The sequence below is a fragment of the Saccostrea cucullata genome, unplaced genomic scaffold, assembly GCF_032062105.1.
Source record: "Saccostrea cucullata isolate Sc308-1 unplaced genomic scaffold, CSIRO_AGI_Scuc_v1 ctg586, whole genome shotgun sequence".
NCBI classification, from domain to species: domain Eukaryota; kingdom Metazoa; phylum Mollusca; class Bivalvia; order Ostreida; family Ostreidae; genus Saccostrea; species Saccostrea cuccullata.
This window is the reverse complement of record NW_026931374.1, coordinates 202,225-214,265: the sequence shown is the minus strand read 5'-3', so window position 1 is coordinate 214,265 and position 12,041 is coordinate 202,225. Positions and strand designations below refer to the sequence as shown.

The 12,041-nt window shown below is 30.6% G+C and overlaps 1 protein-coding gene across 2 annotated transcripts; it reads right to left on the bottom strand.

The window, feature by feature from the left end:
* Window positions 1–4,900: 4,900 nt before the first annotated feature.
* LOC134232390 (uncharacterized) lies at window positions 4,901–12,041 on the bottom strand. Of its 2 annotated transcripts, XM_062714340.1 has the most exons (9): window positions 11,981–12,041; window positions 11,462–11,715; window positions 9,758–9,879; window positions 9,114–9,630; window positions 8,584–8,906; window positions 7,600–7,828; window positions 7,098–7,295; window positions 6,627–6,908; window positions 4,901–6,280 (listed from the first exon to the last, which is right to left on the bottom strand). In XM_062714340.1, the coding sequence occupies exons 4-9, from the start codon at window positions 9,559–9,561 to the stop codon at window positions 6,144–6,146; spliced, it is 1,617 nt and encodes a 538-aa protein (XP_062570324.1). In that variant the 5' UTR covers window positions 9,562–9,630; window positions 9,758–9,879; window positions 11,462–11,715; window positions 11,981–12,041; the 3' UTR covers window positions 4,901–6,143. The 2 variants fall into 2 exon arrangements, with proteins under 2 accessions (XP_062570324.1, XP_062570323.1); XM_062714339.1 differs by lacking the exon at window positions 11,981–12,041 and having other exon boundaries at window positions 11,462–11,810.

Genomic DNA, 12,041 nt, shown 5'->3' with positions numbered 1-12,041 from the left:
AAACCTAAAATCTACTAAAATACGAAAAAAAATTGTGCGAAAATCAGTTTTTTCCTCCATGTTGAAAAAAAAATCCGCTTATTTAGGACACAATGACATTCTCTGTCTGTCCCAATTTAATGGTGATTTTAAAAATCGATAAAAAAAGGCCAGAAAGAATAAAAGATATGCGAAAAGAAGATGCAATTTTGTTTGAACAACTTGTACAACAATTAAATGTAAACTTTATAGATACAAAAAAAATAACTTCCAGAGTAAGGTCAACGCCTTAAAAAAATAAATTGATAAAAAATGATTATCTCTTAAAATTTTTTTTAAAAACCCGTTTTCTCTATCAAACAATGTCTCTTTTGAAATACATTATATTCTTCAACATAAATGTTCCTGTATCGATTTTTTCGGGGTTCACAATTTTTCTCAAGAAAGTTTTCTTTATATTTGAACGAGGTTTTATACCTTTAGTCTTTTAAAGTATATCTATGAAGAAATTATTACACTTTGTTACTGTAAGGTTCTGTGTTAGTTTCTATGAGAATTTGATTTTTTTATGAAAAAAAAGAAAATAATTCCAAGAAAGGAAAGCATTATGAATTGTGTGTTCCAAAGATAGATATCTGTTTAATAATGAATTGTTTACGTTACCTGTAAAAAGAAATGTAATGCCTCTGTCGCATGTAATGTTGGTGTTCTGTGCAAAATATGATTTGATTTTAGACTACTTCTTGTCCGTTTTACTATATAAATGAATATTACTCTGAAAATCACAAATATACACTGAAAAATCGTGATACATTTTTAGATCTGGTTAAAAATATTTCTGGAAGAAAGAACAGTTGAAATAATTTTCTACTAAGTATGTTAAAACTGGTAATAATATTTTAAAAAAAATTGGTCACCATGCTTAATGCCAGATGTTTTAATTGCTTCCAAATTTAAAAAAACAAATTTCTTATTCACAGTTAATAATTTTATCTTAGCCTTTTGACTTGTAACGTTTCTTACCTGTTTAATGTCAATTATGATCCATGATGTTTATGTTGATAGGGAAATCTGTTCCTACCTGGTATGTATGTCTTTATAAATCATAAATTAAGCTTACCGATACAGCTAAAAGGTCAAAATAGTTTACGAAGATCATAGAATATTCAAAAATTTAATTTCCTAAATCTCTCAGTAAAAATTATAATAATATCATTTTATCAAACGTAGGACTTTTAACGACAATCTGATATTTAACATTAAAATTGCATAAAATTAACTAGAATCCGATATTTTAAAAAATCGTTTACACCAAAATTACAAGACAACTACCATAATTTTACTTTTTAACGACCATGAGGCAGTATTTGTTAAAGTTACTTTTTGTTGTAGATGAAGCAAGTTTATATATATATATGTCTGATATTTTTCCTCGGATATTTTAGGTGATTCCCCTATCAATTTTTATTTGTCAAGAATATTTATAAACATTATCAAACTGATTTTGCTTCCGGTTTTCCTCAGTTTTATATTTAGACGACACCTAATACATTTTCAAAATAAGTTTAATCGTGTTGCTTTTTTGAAGAAAAATGATGTCTTAGTCATTAAATTTCCTTTTTTAGGTAACTTAAATAGAAATATTTATTCACTTCATAACATCTTTTGTAATGACAGCCACAAAATTGGGATTATCTATGAGTTGTAAATATTTTGCTCAATAAGAGTCACAACCAGTATCATTTAAATACAATTGGAGGCTATTTAAATTGTCACAATGCTCTAATCTTGGCTATATTGTCACTTGAAGAATTCGACCTTATTTTGTGACTCATTCGTTGATTGATTTTATAGAACACTACAGAAAACTGCATTTGGCCTTGATGTTCTGGAGTATGTACATATATTATTATATACATTATGGACATTAGTTTCATCAACTATCAAAGTGTCGATATGTTAAAAAAATGAACCCATGTTGATTTTTATTATATTTATTTACTTAAAGATCACTCTAACACCATTTGTTATTTTTAAAAATCTTCATGGCGTTACATAAAAAATAAACAATACCTCCTGTAAACTCGCGATAATATTGGGGACTTTCTTTCAGATGTTGATCTGCACTATATATTTCGCATCTGTGAAATTGTAGATATGCATTTTTTGATTGAATGACTGATCGCAAAGCACTTGTCAACATGTAGGTATCAATTGATTATTTTCAGAATGAAACACATGAAGATAACAAACAACTCTCAAGACCAAAAGTCAACAAACAATACAAAAGAGAGCTAACACAGGCCTCCAAAAATCAGAGGTGGGATCAGGTGCCATTTTATTATCAATAGAAAATTATTTACAGATGTAAATAAAACAATAAACAATGAAAATCCATTGTTAAGTGTCGTTATGAAATAACAATAGAGATAATATTTGGAATTAATTTCATGTTTTAAGGGTACAGGGTTGGCATATTGAACATCAAGCTGCCTAATAAAATCGACTTTTTTATAGACATAATCGTAGTAAATGTCACAGGGGTAATTTAGATAAAGCAATAATGGTGATGTCATTAGAATTATCCCCAAGAACCACTCGGCCGGAAAAGCTGAAACTTATATGGGTCAATATAAAAAAAAGCAGCTAAATGGTTCATGTGAAAATTGGAAATACAATTAAATATTTCCGTTTCTTTTTTGTATCTAAATTGATAAAGCTGCACAATATTTTGGGAAAACAACATTTCGCAAACAGTAGGGAAGCAATTTTTTTCAGAATGTTCTCGTAAATATTATCAAACTGTGCTTTTCTGTCACTGGTGTTACCTTATAAAATTCTGTTGTATAGAATCAAGTGAAAAACTTACGAATGCAAGCTATGATAAACATTTACTAGTATTATTCAAGTTTACTGATAAGTCCAAAAGTTTCATTTTCCAGTGATGAAAATTAAGTTTTCAAATATATTTGAACATTGACGTGAGACAAAAATAAAAAGACACACGTTATACTATGCTGTAAATGTGGTGCCATGTGTGTATAAATCAAAACAAAATAGTTTATGATTTTATTCAATGAGTAAAATTAGGTAATATAAAGATATCTCTTACATTTAAACTTATTAAAAGGGAAAAATAACACCTTTTAGGTTGGTTACTCCACTGACTCAACTGTAACACCAATGATCGAAATCAGTAATACCAATGACTTAGCACTTAAAAACTAGCAATTTAACATAATACAACATGAAATTTTATGTGAAAGACAGAATACACTGCATAACTAACATACAGAAATGATACAAGTTTCTGGGATTTCATACTTAAAATGATCTTATAACAAAAAGAAATCTGGTAACACCAGTGACTGAGACTTATCCCATTGAGACCATAGAATAATGCAGAGCTACATGAGGTGTACTGTCATTTAATCATTTAAAGAATATGTGATTTATGTAGATATGTAGATAACTTAAAAAAAATATAAAGGAGAAAACCCCCTGTTGCAAACGTTAATTTTTTCTTATACTTTTCTTCAATAAAGCCCCACATGTATATTGTATACAAATGCATGGTAAAAGCTGAAAGAAATACAATGTTGGTTTATCATTGGTTTGAAAAAAATAATGTGGGTAGGATAAAAGGATCTCAACTGTGTCGGATAACGTTTTAAATCCCATATTCTTCATTAAAGAACTAGTGGATAAAATGTTTAAATCAAAATCTCTTGTCACTGGTGTTACTTCACTAGTCATTGGTGTTACCATAAAAAGGTAACTATTTGTAGAGAGATTTAAACAAACTAAGTTTAACTTAACTATTTTTACTTTACTAAGGTGATAACCTCTGACATTCATACTTGGCCTGTGAATTTTTCAGAAGGGAAAATATATTTTCTGAACATAAAAAAATGTTTTTCATTGGTGTTACATGTATATGATCTGAAGTTGTCATTGGGATTACCATATATTTGAAACGTCTGTAAGTGGGAAAAAAATATCTATTGGAAAATAAATCAAAATACTTTCACATAAATTAGGTTTGCAAAGTAGAATACAAATAAATAACTTTTCTAAATAAGAAGAATATATTTTGCCTCCAAAAGTACTTGTTTTGTCAATGGTGTAACCATTCCTGTCATTGGTGTTAAACTCTGGGAAGTAATGCCAATGACAGTAACACCAATGACGTACTAGTCATAAAATGATCTGGTATCTCTTATTTACCCTGGATAAAGTAAAAGTTTTGTCCATATTGCTATCAGTTCACCTAAAGAACATCTTAGGCAAAAGAGTTCAATGAATATCTAAAATTGTTTTGTAATAACGATGGAAACACCACTGACAAAAAAAGTCTGTACTTGTGTACTTTTTTTTACTTCTGAAGTCCATCAGTATGTTCTGATCATGAATATCAAAGAACTTTTTCTGTTGTTTTTGGTTAGAAGTAATGTATTATGACTTAGGACTGTTTATATTCTCTTATCAGGAATGATAACTCTTTTGTAGCAAAAACAAATATATAGTAACACCAATGATACAAATTTCTTGTACAGTCATATTTAATGCTGTATCAGTTAAATGGAAGATGGGGTTCATATATTTTTTATTCCAATATATATTCTGTTTAACATTTACTTTATGCATACATTTTTTCAGAAAAAAAATCATACAATTTTTGGCATATTTATCCTTATTTGAAGAGAAAAATTCCATTGACAGCTGAATTTGGCTGATTGGTGTGATAAAAATCATCTATTGACTGAAATGAAATTAATTATGTGAAAATTTCTATTAGCAAGTAGAAAGTATAGATGTCATACATTGTAAAGCAACAATCCAAAATAGGGAGAAAATAAGAAATAGGATTTTGCAAAGAAGTGACACGTTTAGCTGCTTTTTTTTTTATTGATCCATATTGGAAAACATCCTAACATTATGCAGATTCTAAATTATCAATCAAATAATCCCTATGAGTATGATAAGGCCACAATATGAAATACACATTTATCAATAAAAATGAAATATATCATTAGAGTGAATAATTAATTTGTAATTTCATATTCTATGTTGATCTTAAGAGGTGTTAATTGTAGGACACTAATTAAACAGCCATAGTTTATATCATTTGGTGCGTTTATAAATAGGACGAGTTATACGCAGTAAAATATAATTTTTATCCGTTATCGTCATAAATTATTAAAACCATTCGATTATTATAGTTGTTTATGACTAAAAAGCATCTTGATTATAACATTTTCCTGATCGAAACATTGATGTAACAACTGTCGAAAATAAAAATCTAAACTAAAAATGTTAGCAACAGACATAAAAAAACAACAAAACGACCAACAAAAAATTGCCTGCATCGTATATTTTTACACGGTATGTATAAGCCTATGCTTCCTGAAACTGTATCTTTATGTTATACAGACTGTTCCAGACCTTTCCATCTACTGTAAATGTTTTATATTTAGCGTGTAGGATATTCGTCTGAAATTGAATAATGAACTAATTAGAGGATATTTGATTTAGCGTATATCATAAAATCCTTCTTTATTTGTATATTTACAAGACATTTAGCTTTGTACTTGAATAAGCGGAACTTGCTTTCCGCCAAAAGCGCTTAAAAGAATACACAGCCAAATGTAATACGTATACAGTATATATAAAAAGAGTGTATGTTTTTCCACAAAAAATGATATTTCAATCCTTTCATACCATAAACCAAAATATAATTTCTTCAGTATAATAACAAAACATATCTATACAATAAATACATATACAATGTATACAATTGAAAAGATAAAAAACAAGTCATCGAATAAAAAACAAATAAAAATATTTATTTAAAGAATTCGAAATGTTAACTATAATGTATCAGTAAAAGCAGAAATAAAATTCTTCGTTCTTAATTAAACATGTTAAATGAACAAGGAAATATATCAGGCTAAAATATCAGGCTAAAGTGAGTGTAATTTTTCTCGTTTCAATACCCAACAATTTACCCTACATACTTATTTACAGTAATACTGTGTTAGAAATGTTAGAAATTGTGAAAATTGTATAACAAAATCTATATATGTGCATATATAATCTCCGTTCTTTTATCTGTTTATATAAAATGAAAATGTAACACTAAAACAACCAAAGCGATTAAGGTTTTAGAAGAATTCCGCTGGGACCTTCACGTCTGTTTCCTCATTTCTGTCTCTACTCCTGACGTCAGCAAAACAAGGGCTGGTTCTCTCATCTTCGTGTTCTCCAGGACTCTTCACCGAAGTTGTTTGTAAGCTTTGGTCTAAAATTAAAATCCATACTTATAACTTTTCTGCATTGTTGCATAAAGTAGGGAACTTGGAATTTATACTCTCTATCAAGAAACATTTAACTTGCAATTTGATTTTTGCATTATAAAACATGTTAAACCAAGTAAGACACTACTACAAAATTGATATAAGATAGATCCGACATTTTTTTTTCACTTAGTCTTGAATATTTCTTAAACATCTAACAAGGAAAATTATTGTATGATGTATTTTAACACAAAATTATAAAGATATATTTAGCATAATAAATTTGATATTTAAATACATATTATAGCAGAAGTAAACTTCAAATTCCGCTGTTTGTTCTTCTTATCATACCTCTGAGTTCGGAGACAAAGTTTGCTAGCGAAGTCTGTCCACTCATTTCTAAGGCCTCGATGAAAGAATCATAGCCGTTTTCCTTCGTAATCAAAACCTCAATTAGTCTCTCTACTCGCTGTTTGCAGGACTTTGGGGCTTCAATGTATAAGGCTTGGGCTGAACTTATTGTCTCTTTTTCAAGAAACAGAGGAAGTAGAATTACTACGTCTTTCATATTTCTGTAGACGTGGTCCAAGTTTTCTTCCAGTAGTCTTTTATGCAACTCATTCATTGGTCGACCTAACATACATTTTCGAATTGAAAATTAAATACGTGTAAATACATTTCAAAATGAAATAATTCGAAACGATCAAATTTAATTAATTGCGAAAAAGAACATTGAGGACAATTATTTTTTATTTAAGTTTCATCATTTTGTTTGTCTATCATTCCACAGTTATAAAAAATAAAGTTATAAAAGACACTAACTTTCAACATTGATTCCAATCTTCGTAAGTGCCTCCACCATGTGATTGACGCTACAAGATTCTGACATTTCTGTAGAATAGTGTCTACACATCTGCCAGAACATCTCTGATGGACCGGAAGTGACGTATCGTTGTACGTCATCCAACTGTGAGCAGGTCAGTCCGAGCTCGCGTCCCAGAGAGGGAATTTCGTCGTACCCTACAGTGAGAAAAAAGAAAATTATAATTATAATTTTACTGATTATCAGCAATGTATCCTAATTACCGGTAAGTTTTCGAAATAAATATCTATGAACAAATCATTAATAAACACGATGTTGAGTACGTTGTTAATTTTTTTTTTTCATCTCACGACTTAACAAATTAATCATTTTGCTTTTTGAAATACGATGAAATACATCATCTTAGAAACTCCATGATAAAAATGTCCTTAAGCTTATGAAATTTATGTCACTTCTTAAACATGTTAAAGTTTTTTGAAAAGTGCAAAAAGAAATGCTGACCTATTAGACCTTGGTACCGGCGACAGAAGGCCACAACCTCTGATGGTACCCTCCTGAACCCCGCCCCCGGGGAGGAGGTCCTATTAGGTCTTACCCTGTCGTCATCTCGAGCGAAAACTGTATACAAACAATCAATCATTTTAGCATCTATTGCACCATCTTTCGACGAATTTTTCTTGTCATTACTCTGTTGAAGGGCTTTTCGTAAAGTTTTCACCTCTGCCACCAACTACCAAAAAAAATACAAAATGAGTTTTTCCAAATAAAATATTTTTAGTCATTGTAAAACGTTTCACATAATCAATATGTAGTATCGATTATCTATAATTCATGATAAGTTGTATTTCAGAAATTTCGAATCAAATTTGGCTCTAAGGGTTGGCTGAGAACTTCTATATTTGTAAAGAAGAAAATACGATTTTAGCTTTTTCCTGGCCTAAACATTAAATAAGAGGTTTTCATTTTTTTAAATTTTCATTTGCTGAAATAAAAGTTGAATATAAGATATGATGAAAATGAGACAAAATGACGTAAAGGAAGTCGTCAAGAAAATGTGATGACATTAATTTGTTATATTTCAAAGTTTAAAATAAAAGCTCAAAATGACTCATTTGAGGGGCTAATTTCCGTAGGAAAATATTCTAGACAGCCGTGTCTGATGTTGGTAAAAATCACCGGGAAATCAGTTCGAAAACCACGAATTTCATTCTTTACAACAATACTCCTTTTCACTTGAAACTGATATATCTCTGATATTGGATTCATCCCTTTTTGTACCAGAATATCTTGGCATAAACTTTACATTAAGAAAACAATACTCTAATTGTCTATTGCTTCTATAAACGTGAAAAGTACGACTTGGCTTATACAGCTGCTATATAGGGATAATGCTTTTAATCCTCATGATCTTGTTAACTGGTTGTGTGAATATTTACTCTGAGGAGGTTTCTCAGGTTTGACGTAAGTTTTAAATAAAAATTTTACTTGTTCATTTTCCTTTTGATGCTTTACACACTGGGTGGCAATTTCAGACACGTATGAGTAAGGGCAGCCATTTTGATTAGAAAGTTTATCCTGCATTTCCTGGACTTTCTCCTCGAGTCTTTGATTTGCATCTTCCAAGGTCTCACATTCTTGGAGTCGGAGGTGGATAATTTCATTTATTCTTTTCTTTAGAAGCGCATTTTCACGTATGTAGCCGTTAACAGTTTTGGAGTGAGATTCCATCATTTCAAACAGAGTCCTCCCTTCTATATTCCACAAGAACTCCTTGATCATGTTGATTTCAAAGCTAGGTTTTCTGTGTTCTATTTTTTATCGAAAACAATTGAAATGAAAATATATTTTACATGAATAATCAAGTTATCATTTTCATTTTATAAACAAATTTATCCATGTTTACTTGATGAATTTTAGAAATACGAAGTAATCAAGAAACTATGGACGACGATACTTGTAAATTTCCCTTAGTGATAAGAAAAATTAGCTTAATGAAAACAGAGTATCAAACTTGCCATGAATTTTCTTCTCAACACATTTTAAAAGCTTCTTTGTCCAATCATCAAAGGGCTGATCCAATCTCCCAGGCAGTCTATCAAGATTTCTGAATAACGACGGAATTTGTACATCATCTAGAGTCACTATTAGAATCTGCCGACTGAAGTCCATTGCTAGAGCTATTTCATACTGGCAGTATTGGGAATCTTCATTCATAGAATGATGAGAGGCAAAGGCCAAGAGCAAGCCTCGTTTTGGAATTGTACTTCTGGCTGTTTCAATTCGAAGTTCAACATCGCCATCACGTTGTCTAAAAAAGCAGCTATAACCTGCCCTTTCTAGGACAGGAAGAACCTGGTGGCGAACAAAGTTGCAATCCACGTCGCTGTCACCACAGGATATATAAATACCACTACAGTCCTCCTTAGGGAATCGCAGTAGCATCTTTTTTATATATTCAGTCATGGTAATCAAAGAATTACGTATAAGAAATGGTAAATAGTATCAACACAAGCAGCACGAAACGTGCAGAACCTGCAAGGAAAAATAATCAAAATGATTAAGAATTAAATGCATAGAGAAGGAAATGGAGATAACAAACAGTACTCTATATCAAAGTCCATAAAACAATACAAAATAGGAGCAGAGCAAAAACTCGGACCTCCAAAAGATCAGATTCGGGATCGGGTGCCATGGAGGAGTGAGCATCCCCTGCCGACCAGTCACACCCTCCGTGTGCTTCTTGTCATGATCGGAGAAAAACGGGAAAATTCATCGTCAATTCTGTGTATAAAAATGGACTAAAAATTAGTAGGAAAATTGTCAGTCAACATTTGACTAAACAATAAATCGTATTTGCTGACAAGGTCATTCTATCGACCGGAGAACTAACGAAATTATGACTTTAAACGAGACTGCTGAAATTCCTGGTTCATGAACTTATTTGTCAATAATTTACTTAATTTGTTCTTGAAATTGTTTACACGAAAAGCATGCTCTTGCGTATCGAAACAACTGAGATATATAAACTAGAAATTCCCGTATCGACGTAGGAATGGAAAATAATATTCAGATTTGAAACAGATGTGACAGACTCGTTGTATCTTTTAAGTCAAGCTCATCTGGATATATCGCATCGACATAAGAATAGAAAATTGCCATAAATGTTAATTGAAGAAAAAAAAACGACAGAAAATCGAGTAAAACCGTGACAAAAAAATACTTAAGGGGGGACCTATGTCGTTCTACGTCAAGGCAGTGTTAAGTGACGTCACAAGTGACGTTACTTTTTAAAATTTAATCATTGTGAAGTCTATTCTTGGGAGAAAATTATCTTATTGTCTGCCATGAAATTAAATATTAAGAAATGAAGCTCATTTCAACTTATATTACACGATATAACAAAATTTTTCATGCGAGATGAATTACAATGAATTTGCCTTTATTTTAAAGATACAAGTCAAATAATTTATATACATGTTGATTTTAAATGTGATTTGCCATTTTTAGTTCTTTTTAGCGCATTTTTGAGGTAGAACAGTAATGTCTGAAAATAATCCTTTTTTTAGCATTTCACACTGGTTTTGCACGTGCTCCTGTGTAAAAATAAGCATATAAAGGTATTGTTTTAATACCTAAAAATTTAGAGCAAGTGGCCATGAAAGAAATGTCAAAGTTTTGAAAATTTCACACAAAGACTTTTTGGGCATAAGTCCCCCCCCCCCTTAAGGTCAGTTTCTGATCATACTAAATTTGATTTGGAATTACTTTTATGTAATAAAAAGATTGCATACTTATTTTCTATCTACGTTTAGTTAATAGATACATGGACTAGTAACTTCAATATGTACATGATATGATTCTACTTTATCTTCCTGTAACGGTATTATTTCAAAAGGAAATAAAGACTTGAGAGAAGTTAATTATGGAAGCCCTAGCAGAACCTCTACAGATCATGTATACTGATAAAAATTATTCGAGGATAATAAAGTTTATATACGACGTTTAAAACTGAAGGAGATCTTTTTACTTTTGTCGGAAAATAAAGCTTTTTATTGAGTGTATTCATTGATCATAAAACCTTTAATTTTTTTCATTGTTCCTGTTTTTATGCTGAAGTCATGATAAAAAAATTGTGGTTAAAATGTAGTAATACTTTCTTAGTTTATAAAATGCAATCTCTAAGAACCTGTCTAAAAGATTTCTGAATGCAAACCAACAACGAATTAATTTCAAATCTCAAAATTCATTTTTAAACATTATACAATATTATTTATGTATATATCAAGTTCTCTCACAGTTTATTGAACTAATACATCCGACTGAAACAACAATTTCTTAAAAACGCAGGCGAGATTTTTCTTACCATATTTATAAATCTTATCTTTTCTTTTAAAATCCTTGCCGTGTGTGCAGTCACTTCCGTCTCATTATTTCTGATATCTGACATGATATTCTTCTTTTTCCATTTCCGTGCAGGTTTTGATATCTGATTGATATTCCACTTTCCTGTAAGTGTTGATATCTGAAATGTCCTCTTTCCTGTTGGTGTCTCAGGAATGAAATTCTCTTTTTGTTGATATCTTCTTGTCGGCGTAATCAGTTGTATTGCTTATAGCCCTATAAAACCGTGATTTAGAGTTATTTGTTTCTCATCTTTTGGACAAAGTCAATATTGATCTTGAGATAAATTGCTATACAGACTAAAACCTAGTACCTGTTACACATCATTCAAGAAAGAAATGTAATATATCTTTTCTTACGAAAATAAAGCATCTCGAACATAATGGCATGCATTGCAAACAGACATGTAATTCAACGGACGTTGGAACAATTTAAAAAAAGAACTGCAAGTTAAAATATCAAGAAAATAAGCATTTCCTACCTCAATCGTTTCCTTAAACTGGGGAATTTTGGCATTGGAATTCCCCTTATTCTTTCCCATG

Bases quoted from the DNA above. Each gene is read 5' to 3' on its own strand.
- LOC134232390 (XM_062714340.1), bottom strand. From the start codon at position 9,561: ATGACTGAATATATAAAAAAGATGCTACTGCGATTCCCTAAGGAGGAC. The intron at 7,296-7,599 runs GTCAGCATTTCT...TTCTCACTGTAG, and splicing joins CCGGTACCAAGGTCTAATAG to GGTACGACGAAATTCCCTCT. The intron at 6,909-7,097 runs GTTAGTGTCTTT...AATGTATGTTAG, and splicing joins GATTGGAATCAATGTTGAAA to GTCGACCAATGAATGAGTTG.